Source organism: Siniperca chuatsi, linkage group LG9, assembly GCF_020085105.1.
Source record: "Siniperca chuatsi isolate FFG_IHB_CAS linkage group LG9, ASM2008510v1, whole genome shotgun sequence".
Lineage (NCBI taxonomy): Eukaryota > Metazoa > Chordata > Actinopteri > Centrarchiformes > Sinipercidae > Siniperca > Siniperca chuatsi.
In genome coordinates this window covers 2,226,352-2,248,906 of record NC_058050.1, presented here as the reverse complement: position 1 = coordinate 2,248,906, position 22,555 = coordinate 2,226,352, and the positions used below count along the sequence as shown (strand labels likewise).

The window sequence follows — 22,555 nt, the reverse complement described above, 5'->3', positions numbered from 1 at the left end:
TTTTATCAGAATCAGAAATACTTTATTGATCCCCGTAGGGAAACTCTTTGTTACGGTAGCTCGCCTTTACGTCAGTGCACACAGGAGAAAGTACTAGCAAACGATATGATACACTATAAACACTATAAAACAGGTCAGAAATAAATTAAGTATCATGTCAGTATAAGTATAAGATAAACTAAGTGTCGAGTACCAAGTGGGTTTACTGGTTGATGATGAAAGTACAGTATAAAATACAATGTAACTAATTATGTAATAAATAATAGTAATAAGCGGAGGTGCATGTACTGTCGAGAGTAATTGAGGTATATAGTATCAGTAACAATAAATACTTTAACTGCTTTATATACAGTCAGCTAGTTTCAACTACTTTATATACAGTTAGCTAGTTTTAACTGCTTTATACACAGTTAGCTAGTTTTAACTGCTTTATATACAGTTAGCTAGTTTTAACCGCTTTATATACAGTTAGCTAGTTTCAACTACTTTATATACAGTTAGCTCATTTTAACTACTTTATATACAGTTAGCTAGTTCAGCCCAGTGGTTCCCAGCCTAGGGGTTGGGCCCCTCCAAAGGGTCACCAGATAAATCTGAGGGGTCATGAGATGATTAATGGGAGAGGAAAGAAGAAAAAACAAAGTTCTGTAAACACAAATTTGATGTAATTTATTGGATTTTTTCACTAAACTTTGCTTTGATATTGGATAATTTGACCTCTTTGGGCCTCGAACAATTATTTAAATGAAAACATCTGAGAAGTTCAATCTGTGACAAGGGGCCCCAAGTAGACTGCTTTTTTGTATGGGGTTTTGTACTGTATTTTATAAGCTTATGTGTTTTTTTAATGTAAAACCTTAATTTGAAAGGTAACTCCAGCCGTCAGATAAATGTAGTGGAGTAAAATGTACAATATTTCCTTTTGAAATGTAGTGGAGTAGAAGTATAAAGTAGAATAAAATGGAAATACTACAAGACAAGTACCTCAAAATTGTACTTAAGTACAGTACTTGAGTAAAAGTAATAATAACTATAACTTTATTTATATAGCACCTTCAAACACAGAATTTATAAAGTGCTTTGACAGACGAGGAAAAGCAGAAACAGGACACCCAGAAGTTATAACAGCAGAACGCCAAACAAAGCAAGACAAAATGAAGGTAAAATTAAAACGAGACAACTTAAGAACAATGAAAAACATGAGTAATCAGTTGCTCATGTGTACTGCTTGTTTCAGATAAAAAGAGAAGATGTACAGGTCAATCAAACAAGAAAAATGTCTTACTCATACTTTTTATTTTACCCTTCAGATTCTAAACAACAGACATGATGTGTTTCACTTCAGGTTTATTTAGTACATCATGTAGTATCTTAGTCTACAGTCTGTGATTGGTCCTCCAATCCATCTCCATCGTTTCTCAACCTCCTGGATGTTTTTCAGCTTCAGTGTGAAACAAACCTGAACAATTCCTTCCTTTCCAATCTGGGCTCAATTTGGTCAGATAACAAATACTGACACAGTAACAGTAACACACACACACACAGTAGTACCAGTACACTGATGTATTTGTGCAATGGGAAACTTTAAACAGCTCTCCACAGGTGTACTTTATTCTGAGTCAGTTCAAAGATAAAATGTTCCTTATTTGATGCTGCCTGCCTGAGTGACCATCTCTCTCATTATCTTTTGAGATTCTCTTCTTTCCATTGATTGGTGCTCCGTCCTCGACTGACTCTCTGCTGAGAGGCTCCATAACACGACCGAATTTGAGACCAAAATGATATCAAAGCTCTCAAAGTAATATTTTCCTCTGCGGCCGCAATGAGACGGAAGAGGAAAGAAAAAAAAACTGAAGAACAAAAGAATCCAAGCAACAAACAAATAAAATAATCAACAGATGACCGACTGACTGTCAGAAGATTAACACCATCAGAACGTCTCTGCGAAATCTGGTGAAACATGGGGAGTAATTTGAACCACATAAGAACCAAACTTATACTACTACCCTGCAAATACTGTTTAGTTATGGATAACTAAATTCCCCCTGTTACCATAGAAACCATGACGGCTGTACAGCAGCTTTTTCACCAGGATCTGTCATGTTGGTGCCAGACTGACACTGTTTTTCCCAGTCCTCCCATCTTTTTCTCCTTCGTAATCCTTTAAAAGGTAATGTTACAAAAACAACGTAAAGGATCATTTTTTTTACAGCTTGGATCATATTTTCGTAGCTTCTCGCCAACAAAGGTCAGACAGGTTGTAAACAAACCAACAGTTTATCCTGATTATCTAAACCACTTAATTTGGAGGTCAAACTGAAAATGAGAAACGTTGGTCTTAATCCGTCATCGCACAGGGAAACACTGTGCTGGCGAGGGGTTTCACGAGTTACTTGATTAGTTGAGTGCTAAAACCACTCGTCTGTGGTGCATTTATCAGTATTTACTGTATAAAGCATGGACGTAGTGTCCGTGACGTCACCCATAGGTTTCTGAAGAGCCGTTGTGAAGCTCAAAGTGGGCGGCTCTGGTGTCGCCATCTTTGCGGTGCCTGACTCCGGCTAATCCAAAAATGGGCAAGGAGGTGGAGCTGAGGCGGGCCGAATGAAGCCTGGTCGATGAAACCACCTATCGGCAAGCCACCTGAGAGGGCAGCCACCTGTCACTCCAACTTTAAGCCTTAATATAATTTAAATGGGTGAGTTATATAAAAATTCACCCACTGTACAGTTGTCATGAAGGGGGAAATTAGCTACAGAGGCCAAAACCGTTTTTTGTACCAGTAAACATATTTCTGCTGTAAAGTTGGGCATTTTAACACGGGGGTTTATGGGGATTGACTCGCTTTTGGAGCCTCAAGTGGCCATTCGAGGACCTGCAGTTTTTGGCGCTAGCTTCATTTATTTAGGGTGCTGCTTGGTGTTTACCAGCGTACTGTCACAGCAGGAGCCCAGCTGCTTTGTTTCTTGACATTGATGCAGTAAGATAAAGATACAGCTACAGTAAATACAAACACAGCACGTCCTGCATGTGTTTAAATAAATGTGTTCACTGGTGGAATGAAACTAAGTACATTTACTCAAGTACTGTGCATAAGTACAATTTGGAGGACCTTTTACTTTACTTGACTATTTCTATTTTTTATATATATAGTACTTTTTAACTCCACTATTTATCTGACAGCTTTAGTTACTAGTTACTTTGCAGATTCAGATTAATACAAAGTATACAATCGACTAATAAATTATGATGTATTATCGTAGATTAAGCTACCCAGCAGTGTAAAAAGTAATTAAAATTAGCTTCACCTTTACCAGCTGCAACACTAGTGATGCTTACATATTAATGCATCAATAATTATAATCCAATAATATGATATTTATTATTTTGAAATTATTCTGGGTACTTTAAGTATATTTTCATGATAATACTTAAGTACTTGTACACTGTGGTTATTGCTTTGACTTCTTCCACCGCTGCATGTATTTTGATGTGAGTGTAGCGGTAACAGCAACAGGAAATGTTGACAATGCTAGTGACATTAGCTAACGAACTTTTGACTTAACCAGTAAAGTTTATTTTAAAAATAGAAGTGTTATACAGTTTGGGCAAACCTCAAGCTTGTGATGTAATGTGATGAAGACAGATGTCTCTTCCTCATGTACTCTCTGACCAGAGCAGCTCTCGGCAGCTCGGTGCCGTAAGGTTCACAAGACATGTAATCCTGTGAGAGAAAGTGTGGCTGTTATATGTGTTAGGTCAATGCTGAAGCAGGACGTTGGTCAGTAAACTGTCATGGAGGTTTACAACGGGCAGTTTGTGTACTAACTTTTCTGTTCGCCTTCGTTTTCTCTCCCAAATAAGTTTGTTTCAAACCTGTCTGATCGTCACACTTCTTCTTAGTGATGTCACCGTGTTTCCAGATCTTACACTGTTATTATTACTGATGGAGATGATGGACCCAAGTTGTAATAAGCTGTAATTATCCTTTAAGCTTGCATAAAACATCTGGTCAAAGTATTACACTCGTACATTCACGAATACAATACTAAATACTTGAATTCTGGTGAGCATGGCAGCAGTCGTCTCCAGAGAACTCGTCTGTCTCAAACAATGACTCTCCCATGCCTGAATGTTTAAAGGACCAGAGCTGGGGTTGGAGCCAGAGGTTGAGAAACAACAGTGTGGTGTCTTGTGGTTTGTGGTTGTTGGTTTTTTTTATTAAAGGAGGCAGACTTCAGTGGCAGCACTGTGGTTGAAAACATTTCTGGATTAGTCCTGCTACAGTCAGACAGAATCCCCCCAGAGAGGTGAAGTCTCTGGGCTTCACCTCCTCCTCCTGCAGCGGGGCCCTGCAGAAGGAGGAGGAGGGGGTGAAGTCTCTGGGCTTCACCTCCTCCTCCTGCAGCGGACCCCTGCAGAAGGAGGAGGAGGGGGTGAAGGACCGACGTCAGTAGGTCTTCTTCCAGGAACGGAGGTACAGCTGGAAGGGGAGGAGGGGGTTTCTGTTCTGCAGACTGGGGTTGAAAACATCAAAATCGGCCTTCCTCACTCTCTGCAGGTAGTCCTCCAACACCACCTGCAGCACACAACACCACCGAGGAAGAGTGTGGTTTACTTTGCATCAGAATAACCATTTTTTCTAGTAAGATAATTAGACTGAACGGCCATTTCATTTATTTCAGCCTGACATCGTGTTCATGTTAGCTGATTTCTTGTTGGGGTATTTTGTTTTGTTTTGCCCTACCAATCAGTAGCTAGAGACGCATCTGTCCCGCTGCCGTCATTTTCAGTTGACATGGTAACAGTTGATAGGAGCAATTAATATTTTAGAGTATAAGAATCAGTGCTTCTGTAAATCGACTTACAATAATCTGTAGCTGCGTCCATCTCATCCATGCTTTTTGCCATTTTTCTGTTGCTATTTTTTTTTTTTTTTTTTTTACAGATGTAGCTAGGTAGCTAGCATGGGTTAGGATTAGGAAGGAAGGTAAGAAGCATGGATGTATTAAGAGAGCTGGATATGGTGCTGCCACTCAGCCTTGCTGCCAGTTTGTCCCACTGGCCACTCGTGGTACTGCAACGAAAAAAATCCCTAAAAAGCATTTCCCCCACAGACCACCATTATAAAAAGAGACGTCCGTAAAACTGTCGACAGGACACCTCCAACTGCAAACAAGGTTAATTATTATTATTACTACTTTTGGATTATGAATTTCTAATCCATGAGAAAAGTTTTTATGTGCGTTAACGTCATCACAATGTAAAGTATTAGGGCAGAGCACTGAGCCAAGAAACACTAATGATGCTCAGTAGTGCAGTGGGCCACACAACGTGGAAGCAAACCAGTGCCATCTATGAGTTAAGGTATCCAGTTGATAGGATATATCCATGGTAGGAAGTTGAAGTTGACATTGTAGTCTATTCTGACTAAAATCGCGCCTACAAACCTGATTGGTCGACCGTTTCTCCGACCAGCGGAAACATCTGTCCGTGAGCACAACACCAGACCTATGTGACTCACTAAACTAATTAGAGGTGTGGAAGCAGGCTCCTTTTTTTTTTGTTTTTCAAATGTCATTTTTTTTGTTTGAGCACATAGAAAAGTCTCACCATATAGAATATAGAATATGAAATGATCTGCATGTCTACAGTATATAACAGCATTCGTTTTGCTTTTTAAATTAGGGTGAACTGACTGAAAATCTGTAATCTACAAGATCATAAAAAAACTTTACATATGAGATTGTATATTGGTTTCCCTGAAGCTCTGATTTGTCCCCAACTGTGACAGCACTGCCAGGCTCAGCGAGGTTTAAATAAAGAACTCAAGAGCTCCAGAGGCCAGTCGGTGTGTTTCATGTCCCTCGGGCTTCACCAGCACCGCTCTGTGTTTCACATGACGCTCACCCAAACCTGCGATTCATCGGAAATTAAATTTTCAGCGCGGCGAGAAAGCTTGAGTGGCTGAGTGTCGGCTTTCTCACATGGACAAACACACTGAGCTGGAAGAGCATCACTCACACACACACACACACACACAAACACACAAACACACACACTAACACGCTCACGTGTGCACACAACAAATAACCTCGGCTGCACTGCAGCGTGAGAATCCTAATTCTACATTCAGGAGGGCAGAGTGGTTTTTACTGCGCGCAGGCTGCAGGAGAACTACAGTGTTTCTCAGCTCTGTACTGTATTTATAGCAGGTCAGTGCAGCATCACGTGTATGGACTTCGGGCCACAGCAGGTTTACTGAGCGCTTCTCCTCACGAAGGGACATTTACTGCAGCTGCAATCAGTGTTTTCTTGCAGACAACTTCTGAATGTTAGTCAGTTTAAGCCAAATTGACAAACAAAAACAATGAGCGCACAATACGTGCTATATTGTATATACAAATATAAATGATTATTAAGTGTTTTATAAAGGATGAGAACAGCCTTGCGTTTTAAGATTTTGGAAAGGACTTACTGATAAATTGTTGCATTACAAATTTTCTCACATCCATGATGCTGGGGCGATTCAGAGGTAAAAAGTACAATTTCCAACATACTAGTACTTTATTTCGGTATTACTATTTCCAAGGGCCAAAAGTGGAGGGGACACATTTCAGTCAGAAGCTTTTTTGGTTCTTCATCTAACGTGGAGTCGTAGATCACACTTTTTCAGAATCAAGAATCCGGAAGTCATTCTTTGGTTCTTCTTCTAGTCTAAACATTTCTGACATTACGTTGACATTGGTTACTGAGCTTTAAAATTGTGGACACTGTTTCACTGACAGACCTGATACTTAAAAGGCAGATCATGTTGCATTTGCATAGTCACTAAAAAAACTGCCTGATCTTTGATTCTGTTCAATCTTTTTTGTAAATACTGTATTTGCACACCGTATCATCTGCAAGTCAAAATATGGATTCAATGGTTTATTTCCTGAAAAACACGTAGAGGCGACACAGTAGTTTATTCAGCCGTAAGTCGTGTCTGCAAAGTTACCTACCAGGTTGCCCCAAACCCCATCATGGGGTCACTCGTGTTTTGGCCATCCAGTGTAATTATCAAAATTTATTTTAGAATGAAGCAATGAGATGCTAAGCCTAGTTCGTAGATGTTTAGAATAAATGATCATTTCATTTACAGAATATTGAAAAGCATTTGGAGTTTTCCAGCCACAAGATGAATTGCGTTACTATTTGAGCATTAAAGGATAGGTTCACATTTTGTTCCATTTCTCTCTTAAAACAATCGTCAGGTGCCCAAATAAACACTGAAACGGGTTTTACTTGTTGTAATAATTCCTTTTTGTAAATTTATTTGCAAATTAAGAACCAGCTCCCCGAGGTGCTTCTTAACTAAACATCACAGAATGAGGAAATGATCCTTTCACTGATTTTTTTTTGTTGCCAAAATGAAGCTGAGATATTTTGTGTGACAGATGGATGAAGTGATCCTGGGGGAAAACTAGACGTAGACACGAATATACGTGCTGTAATTCCAAAGGTTTCCTCCTTCAAGCAGAATGCCACCACTGTTTTTATTCATTGCCTTCTACTTACATCATCACTGCACAGAATAATCACATCTGTGATTCTCTGCGTATTTTCACTGCCAGCAGCACTAAACTCCTGCTGCTACAAAACAACCTGACGTGCTTTAATTTTTAGTTAATATGCAGGACTGCAAACACATTCTAAACCTCTGGATGTGACCTTACCCAGATTTTGGCATCTAAAGAGAGAAAAGCAATGACTCATCCACACCGAGTACATTGTGTTTTAGTTTGAGCTTATCAGTTTATCAGCAAGATATAATACATATACAATTATATATGTGCAGGTTTCAATGAAACTCAGGTCAGCCTCAGGCTGAGGAGCATCTGATTAGTTTGGTGATCTGGGATTTCCTACTTTATTATACTTTTTCAGCCACACATATAAATCTCAGACAGAGTTTCTGACTTTCCTAAATGGATGTTTGAGAAATCCATTTAACTTGTTAAGTTAATTTAACTGTAAGAAGTTATAAGGATAATGTGTTTGGGTGCAACAGAAGCCTGAAGAATTGCTTCACTCTCTGTGTGTGCGCCACTTACAAATAAAAAGGAGACCTTTATTTGAATAAAAATATTTAAATGTTGCAGCCATTTACGTAAACCTTTTAAGATATTAGATTTTGATATTTGAGATCTTTATTTTATCTAAAATAGATATCAGTGCTTTTATATCACACCTTTCAAAAGCCACATAGAGAAATGCCTCCCTCAGCTTGTCCCAGAGCATGCTGCGACCATCTTATTTGATTTGATTTGAAGACTTACCGTCTGGAGGAAGGCCGGAGTGGCAGCTGCTGGGACGTTGTGGCTAAATGATCGCGCCTGAAGGAGACAACACAACAAGCAGAAATCAAACAAAAAGGATAAAACAGGATAAAAAGTAAGTATAATTCTCTGACTGAAAACGACGTGCACCCACAGTAGCATTTTCGGGTTGTTTTTCTAGAGATCTCTCATCCACACAGAAACGCTGGAACAACAGTAAAATCTCTTATTCTTTGTCCCTCGTCGGTCAGCAAACAACACGCCTGCTGGTCACAGCCAACAGCGGTTACTCCGCTTAGTTTCAGCTGGTTAAACCTCTTTGTCCTCTCCTGCTCTCTCACAAACACGACTTACACATTGTTGTTGTTTTTATTGATAGACAACGGGCCGAGTAAAACATTTTGATATGATCGCAGCTCATAAATGCATTTAATGTGGAAATTCTTGGTCCCCGCAGAATGATTCCTTATTATTGTAACTCCTAAACCGCCGTCCTGTCCTCTAGCGCCACCATCAGATATTTCCACTCGCTCAATACTTTGGTCCATGACGTTAGACATCAAAAACAGGGTCCTCCAGGGACTATGAATTTGTGGTTCTCAGAGGATGAACATCATGTTTTTGATGACTCTGACCTTATCTTTAGCACCACCATCACACCAAAATGTCCACTTGTAATCAATATTAAAATCCACAACACTGTGCTCCAATTTGTCTGGGTCTCTTAGACAAATGTAATTTGTTCCAAGACATTGTCCAGCTAAGCTAACCCTGCACTGAGATGTCGATCAAATCACTAGTTTAAGATCAAGAAGTCGTCTGAGGAAATGAATACAGGTTAATGACAAGAACTGTTTTAAATGATCGGTTATATCAGACATTTAAAATTTGTGATCACAGAAAACGTTAGGGGAGACAGAAAGCCGTCTTCTAAACTTTACTGCCACACGGCTCCCGACAGCGTCTGAGCAGTCGTCGTTTTCTTACCCAAGAGAAACATAAGAAGAGCATCTCTGAAAGCTCAGTTTTGGCTTAGCGTGGATAGAAGGCCAAAACGAAGAGCAAAAGACGCAAACTCTTCGGACGTAGCCAGTCTCAGTCTCTAGGTCCTTCTCGCACCATTGCGATTATAGGCAGCACTTGATGCTAGCTAACTTGCAGGCTACGTTACGATCACTCACCAACTAACAGTTGCACCATCTGTTAGACTGACGGTGTCTCAGTCTATCACTCTCAGCTCCACTTCATTTCCCCAGATTCTGACACTCAGTGACACACTTCTAGACTTTTTGTTCGTTTTAAGGTTTTAGGATGGATGAATATATGGATAGATGGGTTTTTGGAAGCATTTTCACCTTTAAAAGAAAGATTAAAGTGAAGACAGATGGGACGACAGACCACTGAGATACCAAAATACTCTCGTTTTGTATTTTAACCATTTTTTCTTGTGAACACGCATCCTAATTCTGTCTCTTGGACCGGTTTAATTTTCCAGTTGTGTTTGTTTGTACTGTATGTATTTAATTATCATTATGGATTTTAACGTTTTCAAACATAGGAGCCATCAGATGTTCTAATTACTGGCATAACTTCATTTTAAGTTAATTAGCGTAGCACCTTTCTAATTGACTCACAGTCAGGAGAAGACGTCTTAAAAGACATGTGCAGTTAGGAACATTCCTATTAAACAAGGTTCAAATAAACCATAAATGCTGATGAATGTTTGTTCAGCAGCTTAATGAAAAAAGCCTCCCGAAGTACAAAAATCAATGAGGCGTGGAAGTGGCAGCTAATAAATCTCCAAACCAATTACTTCAAAACTCATCACAGCTACATTAGCGTCAGCACTAAAACTAAAGACATTTCCAGGAAATTTTATAGCACCCACCATACTGTGGGTGCAGATATTTGCACGCTGAAAAACACTGCATGCCAAAGCATCAACTGTCACTGATCATTTGAATTTTAAAAATGGCACGCCATGTTGTTCCCCCCTTTTTGGGCTAAGTGGCTTAAGAGGTGTTCAAGTGTGTTACAAAACGTAACTGCTGCAGATGTGAATTTTACTTTACCTCGACTCTGAACTGAGCCATAATTTCAGTCAACAGCTGCTGCAGGAGGCGCTGGACAAAAATATATGCTGTGAGCTTGTGCAACCTAATTGTACTGTTGTTGTACAATAAAAATGTTTTTCAGCCTTTGTGGAAACCCTGAGAGGTGATTTAAAGGAAAACTCAAACCAGCAGTGAATGTATCTGCTAACAAGTGTTGAGTGTGAATCACAGCCTGATTTATCTTCCTCCTCTGAGCCGCAGAGCTCCATTGTTGTCCAAAAACTATTAAAAACACATCAGTGAGCCGCTCTGTTGCACTGGGTGACATGTTCCTTCATCACCATGAACACACACACTGTAGTTTGTTCTGGCTCAGTCCCACATACAGGGTCTGGGTCTGTTTTTCCTGGTTTGGGTCCCTTAGTTTCATTTTAGGAAGTGTTACTGCTCCAGCATACATGACATTTTAGACAACAGTGTTCTTCCAGCTTTGTGTCCACAGTTTGTGTTTGTCTCTTTCCTGTTTCAACTTGACAATGCCCCCGTGCACAAAACCAGCTCCATGGAAGAAATGGTTTTCCCAGTTAGGCGTGGAAGAACGCGACTGGTCTGCACCGAGCCCTGACCTCGACCCCATTCGACACCTCTGGGATGAACCGGAGGATCGGTTTTGGCCCTCACTAATACTTTTGTGGCTGAATGGGAGCGAATCACTGCAGCCAGGTTCAACCAGGTTCTGGTGGAAATCTGGAGGTTGAACAATCACACATGGGTGCTTTGTGCAGGTGTCCACATTTACTCATGTCATGTGAGTGCGGGTACGTACGTGTTGTAGATGTACGTGAGCCTGACTGGCAATGTCGTACACGACATCCCGGACGTTCTGCTCCCGGCTGCTGCGGATGAAGTCCTCTTGAGAAGCTCCATGCTGCAGAAACACAGGAACAAAAATACTTTGTGTTTTGGTTGATAGATCAATTTAACAACAAAGCCTATCTCTCCAGTTCAGCTGTGTCCACTTTAGCTCCACTTCACATGAGAGCTGAGGCTTCTCTTTAATCTGTCGAAAGAAGAAAATTAAACTGCTCTAGGTCGCCTTCTGGTACACCAGCAATGGAGTGTGACATTGTGCTGCGGGGCACACCACCCCTGCACTGACAAACGACCAGCCCACGCTGCACCAGACTGCAGGGGTATACTTTCAGCTCTGGACTCTTTTCATTCAAATCCAATGATCCTTAATTTAATTTAGCTAGCAATCTGCAAGATCACTGCAGACTAGACTCAAACTCATCAGTCCACTGATGTTAACTACTGTCATTAGCAGCTGTTTTTATCATATCTGATATTAATTGGTAACATTTATCATACATAACACTGACGCACCTTAACAGAAATATTGTACAGTTTTTCTTCCATTGATTTTAATTTACAACATAATCTCCACTTTCATTCATGAGTTGCACCTTCATCTGTAACTTGCACCTCTTTGTTTAACCTGTATATATATATTTTGTCTTTTATTTTATTTTACTGTGTATGAGCATTGTATGCTACTATACAAGAAAAAATATACATTTTACTATATATACACTTTTAACTATAGTCCTGTGGGATAAATAAAGTTCTATCGTATCCTCGTCAAGGACATTCTTCTTTATAAAGTTTTCTGTAGTTCTGCTCTTTGATGTTTGTCCACAGTGAACAGACATAACTACCAAATATCATCACTGCTCGTGTTAGTGGTGGGGCTGGGCTTCAGTTTTATCTAACTGAATCGTTCCAAATCCCTCATCAAATATATTTAGGTTTAGCTTTGAACAATTTTAAGTAAAGTAATATTTAGAAACAAAACCTCAGAAAGTCCACGAGACAGATTACATATGTGTTTTTAGATAAATGACTGCTTGAGTATTCTGTTCATTGCTCTTTGATAATAAAACCAGGACAAAGGAGATAAGAGATCCAATAAAAGATTCAAAACCTGTAAGCTTGACAAATGGTGAAGCTAACGGTGCTTTCAGGTGCTCCTTGTCACCTTGTGAAATTGGAAACTTACACCCAGATTGTTTCATAAGAATGGCAAGTGATTAGGGCTGCAGCTAAGTCTTATTTTCATTATCTACCTATCTGCAGATTATTTTCTCCATTCATCCATAAATAGTTTGGTGTAAAAAAAATCGAATTTCCCATTGCAATATCCCGGAGGCCAAGGCGACGCCTTTAAATTGGTTGTATTGTCTGATCAACAGTCCAAAAACCAAAAATATCCAGTTTACTAAAGCGTAAGCAGCAGCGAGAAGCTGGAACCATCGGCTAATTGTTTCTAAAAGTGGTAAACTCTTCCGTGACGTCTGAGTTCATGGAGTTGTGATTTCAACACATGACACCTAGCAGGTAATTTGCCAGATTAACGCTCAGTATATCCAAACAGCCTCCATTTGTGCGTCCTAACGCGCGGCTACATGCGGTGGTAAACGCCATGTCCAGGCTGCTAACGAGAACAAACAAGAGTTGACGGCTGGCGTCCATTATTGACATCCTGCAGTTTATATGGACTGTTAAAAAAAAAAAAAAAAACAGCTCAACTTCTGTGTCGTTGTCCTGTTTATTCAACACAAACCAGAAACATCACTTCCTGTGTGTCATGAGTTTTTTTCCCACAACAGAACAACAAATGGTCCTGGACGTTAAAGCTATCACATAAAAAAGGAACAAACACACGTTCATTTAGAGGATTATTACCTCAAACACATTGCTAGAGATGATCTCTTACGGACTGGTATTTTTCTCCTATAAGATCTTTCTGTTTGACTCGGTTGTTTGGCTGCTAAAGGATCAACAAGAATATTTCCCTTTTATACTTGACAGCATCTCCTTAGGAATTCAAAGGCTTAAAATTCTTCTCTCAAAAGAAACAGTTTCTGTCAGACAAAGAGAATACGAAGATATAATACTTTGGAGAAGTCTGAGACTTTATAGAGAAAACAAGAAAACTAGGAACGTTTTTCTGGTCTACAAACACAACTTACATCAAAATGATCCGTCGCAATGATTCTCAATGACCAAGAAGACGGCCTTCGATAAAAAATGTCTTCAGCCTAAAAAAATATTTAACCTAATTTAAAGATTTTAATTTTTCACATTTATCAAATCGGCTGACGCTGGAGGAATTGGTCGGTTTGTATTTAAATGAATTATTCAACAAAATCATACAAGGGCATGAAAATAAAATGAATACTAACACTGCAACTAATTGCAAGCAGGTCAAATTTAGAAACACATGATACACACATTAGAATTAAGTGAAATCGTCATTTGTCGCAGTGATCAGCATCTTTTTGTTTCTTTTGGTTGGTGAAAATCTGTTTATTCTGCTTTGTATGTGTTTATTCTGCTTTGTATGTGTTTATTCTGCTTTGTATGTGTTTATTCTGCTTTGTATGTGTTTATTCTGCTATGTATGTGTACACATAACTGGCCAATAAAGCTGATTCTGAGTCTATGGTCCTATAAAAAACAAAATCCGGGTATTTTTCCGTGACAATGTGAGCCTTAATAAAACATTATAGTTCATGTGCAGCTTGGGTCACCTAAAATAAGATATTCCAACATCATCTTAAGAATGAGTAGCAGAAGGAATAATAATAATAATAATTTTCTGTGTAAATCTAAAACCTTTCAACACACTGAATTACATTTCTTCACTCATATATTCTTTTCTCAACACCTCAGACCTGCAGACTGCTCACTAAAATGAGGCTCTAAGGCGAAGCGATATGACCTCATCTTTCTCTAATATCGGTCCACAATAACAGGCCAATTTCTGCTCCAAGAACAATTTCTCCCAATTCATCTAAGAACTGGAGAAATTGCCTGAGGGTTGACTAAGCTTTGAGCTGGGACATTATGGAGAAAAACACGAGGTAGGTAATAACGGAAGGAAAGCTGAAGAAGAGAAATATATTTTAAGAGAGGAGAAGAGAGGTGAGTGAGTACTTCCATATCTTAAACATGTCATACTGCTCTCCTGGCAATCATTAAATTGATCAACCAACAAAACCATTTATGTACCCGCTAACCTACCTCAGACCTTCCTTCCTGTCAACCACCAAACTTATAAACCATCAGCTTCAATCTGCAAGTAAATAAAGTATTAAATCTACCTCTAAATCAACCAAACTGCCTACAGTATCTGCCTTTGATCAATGACGTACATTTCCACTTTTTGTCGCACAAAACTTGGGCTGAAATATGTGCGAATTGCTAAAATTGGCCCAAATGGTGTACCCATACCCTCCAGCTGTTACATACTATGAATGAGACATTGCCCTGGGTTAATAAAAAAAACAAACAAACAGACAAAGTCATCCGTTTGTGTATTTTAAAACCCGTGGTGAATGCCCTGCCCTCAGATGAGTCTCTCAGGAAGATCTTCTCAGGGTACGGTCACATTTGCCTTCAGTCCAACAAAACTACCCTTCACTCCACGCCGAAAAAGGAGGGCAGGTAAAGAAATAATGAGCAGAGTGATCATAGACTTTAAACAGCCTACAAGAGCGATGATTGATGCTGCAGTTTGTAGTTCACAAGTGATGTTTATGGTGCATAACAGCTAACGATACCTACATTATCAGGCTTAATATGCACACATCAGATGGGTCACGCAGACCAAAGAAGTAATCAAGGTACAGTAGCCTGGATGTGCTGGACAGGGGTCGCATTTATAGCCGTGGTTCAAGTCCGGCTGCGGACCTCAGCTGCATGTCGCTCCTCACCTCTCTCTCTCTTCATTTCCTGCCGCCTTTCTACCGTCAACTCTGATTAAGAGCTCAAAACAATACTTACAAAGAAACAGAGTCTGCCAGAGCAAACAAGAGCTCGTACCGAAAGAGGAATCTGTCGGTCTCAGTGACTGGGAGACGTGACTGTACATGTAGGCTGCTAACAAGTCCTACCTTCTTTGCTGCGATTGGCAGACCTTAACCCGACCTGATCCAATCCCTAAACAGGGAGGTTTGTTGCATATTTAATTTTGCTCATTCTCAATTGATCTTCAATGTCTTCAAACTAATATCTTTGTCACGCAGGACTCCAGTTTCTCTCATGCGTAGAAAATGGGGATGAGCTATATGGATAAAATATGCTTTCACGGTAAAAGGTACTTTTTTATACTGCATTATCAATTTATCATAAAATTCAATTTAAATAGCGTTGGCAGATGAATTACTCAGACTGTTTTTGTTTAATCCAGTGAATACCAATACCAGATCAAGGTGATGCAGTACCTTGCTTTGGTATTGGTACATTGATTCAAAAATCCTGGAAATCCAATACAGTCATGCTCATAATCACAAAGGTCCAATACAACCAGAGATATTGAAGAGGGAGCGATGTTGGTGTAAACTGTACAGAAAATCTCCACTAATTACATCCATTTTGCTCACCTTACTGAAATGTGCACACGTACATGCCCGTGTTTAAAGGGCATGCTTTTTTACTTTTATGTTAGAACTTGCATTTAACATTTGTTTTTGTTGTTTGATTTTGCATTATTATTTTAAATCGAGTGGTTCATTCATGCACTGCTGCTGTGACACGTGAATCCCCCCCCCCCCGATAAATAAAGTATCTATTCTGATTAGCATAAATTATATCATATACTGTACTATAACTCGACATTGAGTAGCATGAGTCAGATAATGTGCCATGAGTCCATTAGTTATGTTCAGCACCTTCGGGGGAAAAACTGACACTGACTGTTTTTTGCCTGAGGCTCGTATCATTTGTCATCTCCGTTTGATTGGTTGAACATGTTGAGGAAAGTATGTAGCCTGGAAGGAAGCTCTGCAGACAGGTACCGCTCAGGGTAAAATAAAATAAACAAATACATTTTTTGGTAATCCCCTTGAAAATTCAAGTTAAAAATTAGGCTGAAATACGTATTATTTCAAGGGTTTGATTTTGTTTGTAGTGATTTGTCTGATTGTTGGTGCGTTTTCGGATACAGCACCAGTTTAAATGAGACCTCCTCAGCTCATACCTGTTCCCACCGTGATTCTCCACCATGCACGATAAGTCGAGTATCACAGGAAAATGAATTCCATCTGTTGTTTGTCTGCTTTGCACTGCATAGTCGTCTGCTGCTTGTTAATTAAGGAAACTTGATGTTTTAAGCCACTCTGAGTAGAGAACATGAGCTAAATGGTTCATGTGTATGAGTGCAGGGTATTTCAGTATATCCACAGCGCCCCCTTCAGACGGAAGGTGATGTGAGGCGAGCGTGCTAAGGAGGCCTCAGGTGAAAAGAGTCATCCTCCAGCCGAAGATATTAAGGGCAGAGCCTGCGTGCTCCATGCAGAGGTCCAAATGCCCCCCCGACACACACACACCGCCTCCTCCACCCCCTCAGATCCTCCAGCAGCATCAGTTCGTTGTTCTCTATGTGGAACAGATGGCCCAGACAAAAGGTTGCACATCGTTTGCGGCATCGTTTGTTTATCTGCAGCGTGTATGTATCTCACGCAGGAGGGTTTAAATCAGAGGCTCTCTGCTTTTTCGCCATATGGTTGTTGTGTAACGATCCCTCGCTGGTTTGCGCTGGATGACGATTACATTACGGCTTCGACGAGAACATCATCTGACATCGTGTCAAAGCCGAGCCATGAGTCAGCCAAACGTGTGTAGGCATGTGTGTGGGACTGCTTTATGTTGATTTCGGGAACAAAATGCGGACTTTAAACCAGCTGAGTGGGTTCAGAGCTGCACTTGTTTGTGTCTTCACTGTTGTTCAGTTAAAGTACAGGTTTAAGCGAGGGTTAAGGAGGTGTCTGTTTTCGCTAAGGAGAGGAAGACTTCAGAATGAGTCATTTTTCAAGCAAAACTTCTGTGGTTTCGGCACCTCAAATGTGGACATTTGCTGCTTTTCTTTGTCGTATATGTTAGAAAAATTTGTATTTTTGGGTTTTGGACTGTTGTTCTTATAAAACAAGCAATCTGATTATATAAGTTTTGGCTCTGGGAAATTGTGCGAGGGATTTTTCACTATTTTCTGAGATTTTATAGGCAAAACAATAAATCGAATAATCGAGAAAATAATGTGCAGATTAATCAGTACTGAAAACTTCACTGTCAGACTGCTTTGCAGGTAGGGAGACACCACCAGAGTTTTAGTTGTATACTTTGGCTTGCATTGTACCTGGATTATTTCAATGACAGGGAATTCTTTTTTAAAAAAAGAGTCTAATCTACCATACAAATATCACATTCATTTAACTTTACATATCGCTAGCAGTCCATGAAAGTTTTACATAAAGCTAACATCCCCCCGGGCAGAACACTGAGCGGTAAAAGGTTCAACTAAATCACAAGATGACACGAAACATTTTTTAGATAATGTTCTATAAAAACCGTTTGTCAACATTTTGGCACAGACACATTTTTGTGTCTCTTCCAGCAGCGGTGAACATGTTGTGTCTGGAAAAAACAAGACAACAGTGAACATCGCTTACAAATGATTGAGGCTAATTATTTGAGGGGTTTTCCAAATTTTCACAGAAAAATACACTGTTTTTTTTTAAAGGGTTGAACAGTTTTAAATGATTTTCACTCACTCCCACACTTTAAAAAGTTCTTCTCTTTCCTTCTGTGAGAAGAAAGCTGGCTATCGAGCCTCAATACTTTAGGAGTATTGACCGAAATGAGTCCGTCCACGAAGTGTCAAGTATTGAAAACTGGCAGTGAACGTCTGATCGGATTCTTCAGCTTGTTTACTAATTCTATGATCAGGTATTTCCTGATCTACATCAGGAAACTTTCCTAACTTTCTCAAAAAAGGGCATTGCTTGGATACAAGTAGACTCAGGTATCATACTGGCACAGACATTGAATGATACCCAGAACAAAAAAAAAGACACAGTTCACCTCAGTTTATAGTAAACAAGCCTCTCCATTATTTGAACTGATATATTGTGCTTGCCGGGTCAATTACTTATCAGACAGTGAGTTGATCTCACTGTGAGGCGTCGACTCACCAGCATGCAGATGTCCATGGGCAGGTAGACTTTCCGTCGGCTGCTGTGATAAGGAGTCGCTCTCAGACACGTCACGATCCCCTGAGCTTTACCAATGTGACTCGCTGCGTGGTCTGCATGGATGTCTTTCAACCCTGCAAAAATAAAAATAAAACGGTTTGATAGACTTACTTTAACCCACTATCTGAATTCTTTCACTTTCTCATCAATTCTCACCACTGAAGACCAGATCCTGACCTCTCTGTTAACCCACCTTACATATTTTTACTTATTAATAATAACACTTATCAGTAGAAAAGGTGCAGTATGTGCAAACCTAACCACAGAGAGGATGTGTATTACCCAAACGTTCAACAAATGGGATGTTTATAATAATTACCGCTACCAGCAGCCTCACCTGTCCTTACCTAAACACTCGAGCAGCAGGTATATCAAGGAGGACTGGGTGTTCTCTGAATACGCCTCCAGCTCCTGTAGATTTCTGTAGGCCCTGTCTTCCAGATCCTTTTCCTGGTGAAACAGACAGTTTTGATGATCGTTCATTTTCAAAGAAACCGTTGTTAATTGCACTACATTTAACTTGTTAGTTTACAAAGTTAGTCTTTATAGAAGGCAGTGGTTTCCAAGGTTCGAACCTTCTAACCCCTTAAAAGAAAGCGTTGTCCACTTTAAACGAGACATTGTCTACTTGCGATTGTCACAGGCCGCAAACGTCTTTGAACTGTGAACAGTTCAAATAAAGGGTGATTTTCCTTTGTGAGGCCCGAAGAGGTCAAGCAAAACTATCCAAGGAGCACAGTTCTTCAAAGTAACCCACCAAAATGTTTAATAATCCAGCAATGACATCAGGGACTTCGATCAAACATATGTATCAGGATAACTACATGTTGCAGCAGGGTGAAGTTAACGAAGATACTTGTGTCTTACTCTCTCTGTTATGATCCTCAGCAGCCACCTCTTTGTCAGGTAATGTTTCCTCACCGCCTGCAAAACACCATCCAGACTGTTAACCAGCTGAGGTGCAGCAATTAGTCAGTGTGATGCCCCTCAGCTCATAAGGCACAGAAATAGACTATTATTTTCACTCAAATGAGATACACACTACCGTTCAAAAGTTTGGAGTCGCCTGCAACAAAAGCTTGATTCGGTACAGTCAGATGTCTGAGAGGAATACTCTGTGTTTCTGAATGGTCTTTCATGCTTTTAGGTTGTAAGTCTTCTTTACAAATAGATAATGTTTCGTACATGGAGAACAAAACGCTGTACGATGGTTCAACCAGACTGACGACTGAAAGGGCAGAAAGAGACAAAGATCCGTCTGAGCATATAAGGAATATATAAACAGAAGAATATAAGGAATATTGGAAGCTTAGCATTAAAGTCGGTGCAGATTTAAATAGGAACAGGTTCCTGTTTCAGTGTCGAGTGCACAATAATGCAAGCTGGAATTAACAGGCGTGTTGCTTTAGCAAAGCTATTCTTAAAACTTCAAAATAGAAACAGCAGGTGAGTCCAGGGTTAGCACTGCTGGAACTGGAGCTGCGGACTGACAAATCACAGTTTAAACCGGTTCAATCTAACCACAGAGGAGAAAAACGGCTTTCCAAAATATTTGGAGCCCAGTTGCACCGTTGTGGTTCAAAAATGATCTCGGGTCACTTACGCTTTTCTGGACTGGAAAACAAATTTAAAAAACCGAAGAGTATTTGGGGGTAAAAATGGTTACAACAGTATTCTCCGCTGTCATGAAACACTGTGGGGACATCGACTAAACGGAAGTTTAAACGTTTAATTATTCTAAAACTCTTTCAAATGATAAATAATACATTTGGTGTATAATTATACTGTTTTTTTTTATCTATGTTAAAATAGCCATTATTGAAGCAACGAAGAAAACATCAATATAACAAACTTTTGAACGGTAGTGTACGTTTGAAAGAACTGATGTTGCTTCCTCTAATTTTCCATGACGTGACAATAAAAACACATTTATTTAAAACTACAATTAAAGTAATGACACATCCTAACAACCTTTGCTTGTGTTAGTAAGCTTCTGTCAACATTTCATGTGATTGGATGTTCTGTAGGTTGACATTTACCCTCCACAGCTCGGCGCTGACTGGCTGGTTGGGAGGCTCGTCTCTGTAGATATCTTCTATGGCCGTCTTCCAGAACTGCATTCGCATCAGACCAATGGTCTTCTGGGAAATGGAGTCCTTCACCTTGTGGAGAAACAAATATAGGAAGGCACCTGCTTGACAAGCTAGTTTGAAAAGGACTGGGATCAGAAATTAGACTACTATATAGAGTAGTAGTAATAACAGCAGTATTATCAGTGATCATTCCCCATCCAGCCTGGCTGTAGGAATACCTGCCTGTGCCAGCTCCACATTAAAGGCTCTCAGAGCCAAAGAGGAGCGCCGCGCCTCCTCTGGAAGGAGGAGGGAGGACACGAAGCCGTCATAGTCTCTAGACCTTAGGAGGAAGAGGAGAGAGAGGGAGGACAGCCTGAGGTGATGCAGTTGATGCCATTCTTCATTTTCAAAACTTCATATCAAAACCTGTCCCTACTTTGCTGCTTCTGCGAAATGTCTTCGACGACATTTTTTCCCCATACTAATTTTAACTTTGCCTGAGCTTAAAAAAGGTAAGTTCAGAGGCACAAAGGTAAGTGGCCCCATACAATATTTTTCAAACAAACAAAAAAGGTAAAAGGTAAAAAACCAAGAGATGAAAAATTTGAATTTAACCTAAACATGTTCACACTAAAAACAACAGCTTTTAACAAAACAGCTGTTTTTGTTTCAACACATTTCCCAAGTAGATCTTATATGCATAATAATAAACTGCACATCTTTCTCCAAAACACATTTCAAGAGCTGTAAAACAAATTTCATTATGGCGATTGTTTGTGTCAATTATTATGGAATAATGACAGAAAAAAATTCGTAGTGGACTAATTTCAAGTGTTTAAAAGTAGACACTACATTTAAAAACGTGCTTATTGATCAGCTAAAATGAGCCGAACTGAACACAAAATATTTAGAGAGCATACCGAGTTTTCAAAATATATTTTTAGTGTTGTGAATTCTTGCGATGTCTAACGTTACATGTATTCCGGATATTTGAATGGAGTCTGGCGAGGAGTTGTCTCCCTACAAAACTTTAAACGTTTTACTTCAAAATGTGTAGGTTACCCTTTTATAGGATTACTTCATCTCTTTAAACTATGGGCGGGACATATCAGAAAGTATCTTGCCGTGAATTAAACTGTAAATGTAGATTAATTTAACTTTAGCTAGCTTGTGTTGTTAGCAGTGCATGCAGTCAGACCCACCTGACCAGCTCCAGACAGTACTTTTCATTGAGTTGTGAGTCTGCTGTCGCGCTGGTTGCCGCTCTCACACTCTGTATTTCAGCCGCTCTTTGTATACACGCATTGTTGGGTGATATCTTTCTGTGAAGAGCGTGATACAGCGAGGTTTTACTGCTTAATAATCCATTTTTAGCACTGATGCCAGCTGCCATGTTCCCCTTCAACTTTCACCCTTACCTTGTGTCACATTGAAAACATTCCTCCGTGCCCGTTGACTAAAAGAGCTGCTGAAAAAGCCGATAAGTTGTAAATCATCTATTGACACAAACGAGGCTGAAAAATATAATATAAAAGAATAAAAACGGTAAATGTGTTAGATATTATGCCAAACTAACACAAAAACATCGCAGGTCAAGTGCATAGTCGTTTGATATAACAATACCGGAAATTTGACGATACTGCCGCCAAAATAAGAGTAGCAAATATTCTACCAGAAACTCGGTTCTGTATTTGGTGCAAAAATAAATAGAAATGACATTGTATGTGTATGTATTTTCTTTTCTTTTGGGTGTCTTGTAATAGAGACCAAGGCCAAACACAGGATAGACTACTTTTCACTGTTATTTAATATCTAGCGTCCGTCTTTTATTTACTTTGAAAAACCACCGGAAAAAGCTACTGTGGTGCGGCCATGAATGTGTTATAATCCCAATACTCAACAACACTCTGATAAACAGTAAATTAATTGTATTCGGTGCCTCATGTCGCTATTGTCCAAGCTTATATTTGTATTATTACATTATCTTCAACGTCAGTAGTGGTTTGTACACT

The 22,555-nt window shown here is 39.7% G+C and overlaps 1 protein-coding gene across 3 annotated transcripts; it reads right to left on the bottom strand.

The window, feature by feature from the left end:
• Positions 1-1,277: 1,277 nt before the first annotated feature.
• On the bottom strand, positions 1,278-22,170 carry ndufaf6 (NADH:ubiquinone oxidoreductase complex assembly factor 6). Of its 3 annotated transcripts, none has more exons than XM_044206977.1 (10): positions 21,962-22,170; positions 21,746-21,865; positions 20,780-20,883; positions 20,508-20,630; positions 19,336-19,392; positions 18,816-18,918; positions 18,409-18,542; positions 11,202-11,303; positions 8,322-8,378; positions 1,278-4,579 (listed from the first exon to the last, which is right to left on the bottom strand). In XM_044206977.1, the coding sequence occupies exons 3-10, from the start codon at positions 20,798-20,800 to the stop codon at positions 4,451-4,453; spliced, it is 726 nt and encodes a 241-aa protein (XP_044062912.1). In that variant the 5' UTR covers positions 20,801-20,883; positions 21,746-21,865; positions 21,962-22,170; the 3' UTR covers positions 1,278-4,450. The 3 variants fall into 3 exon arrangements, with proteins under 3 accessions (XP_044062912.1, XP_044062913.1, XP_044062910.1); XM_044206978.1 differs by having other exon boundaries at positions 20,784-20,883; positions 21,962-21,980; XM_044206975.1 differs by lacking the exon at positions 21,962-22,170 and having other exon boundaries at positions 20,784-20,883; positions 21,746-21,955.
• Between the last annotated feature and the right edge of the window lie 385 nt (positions 22,171-22,555).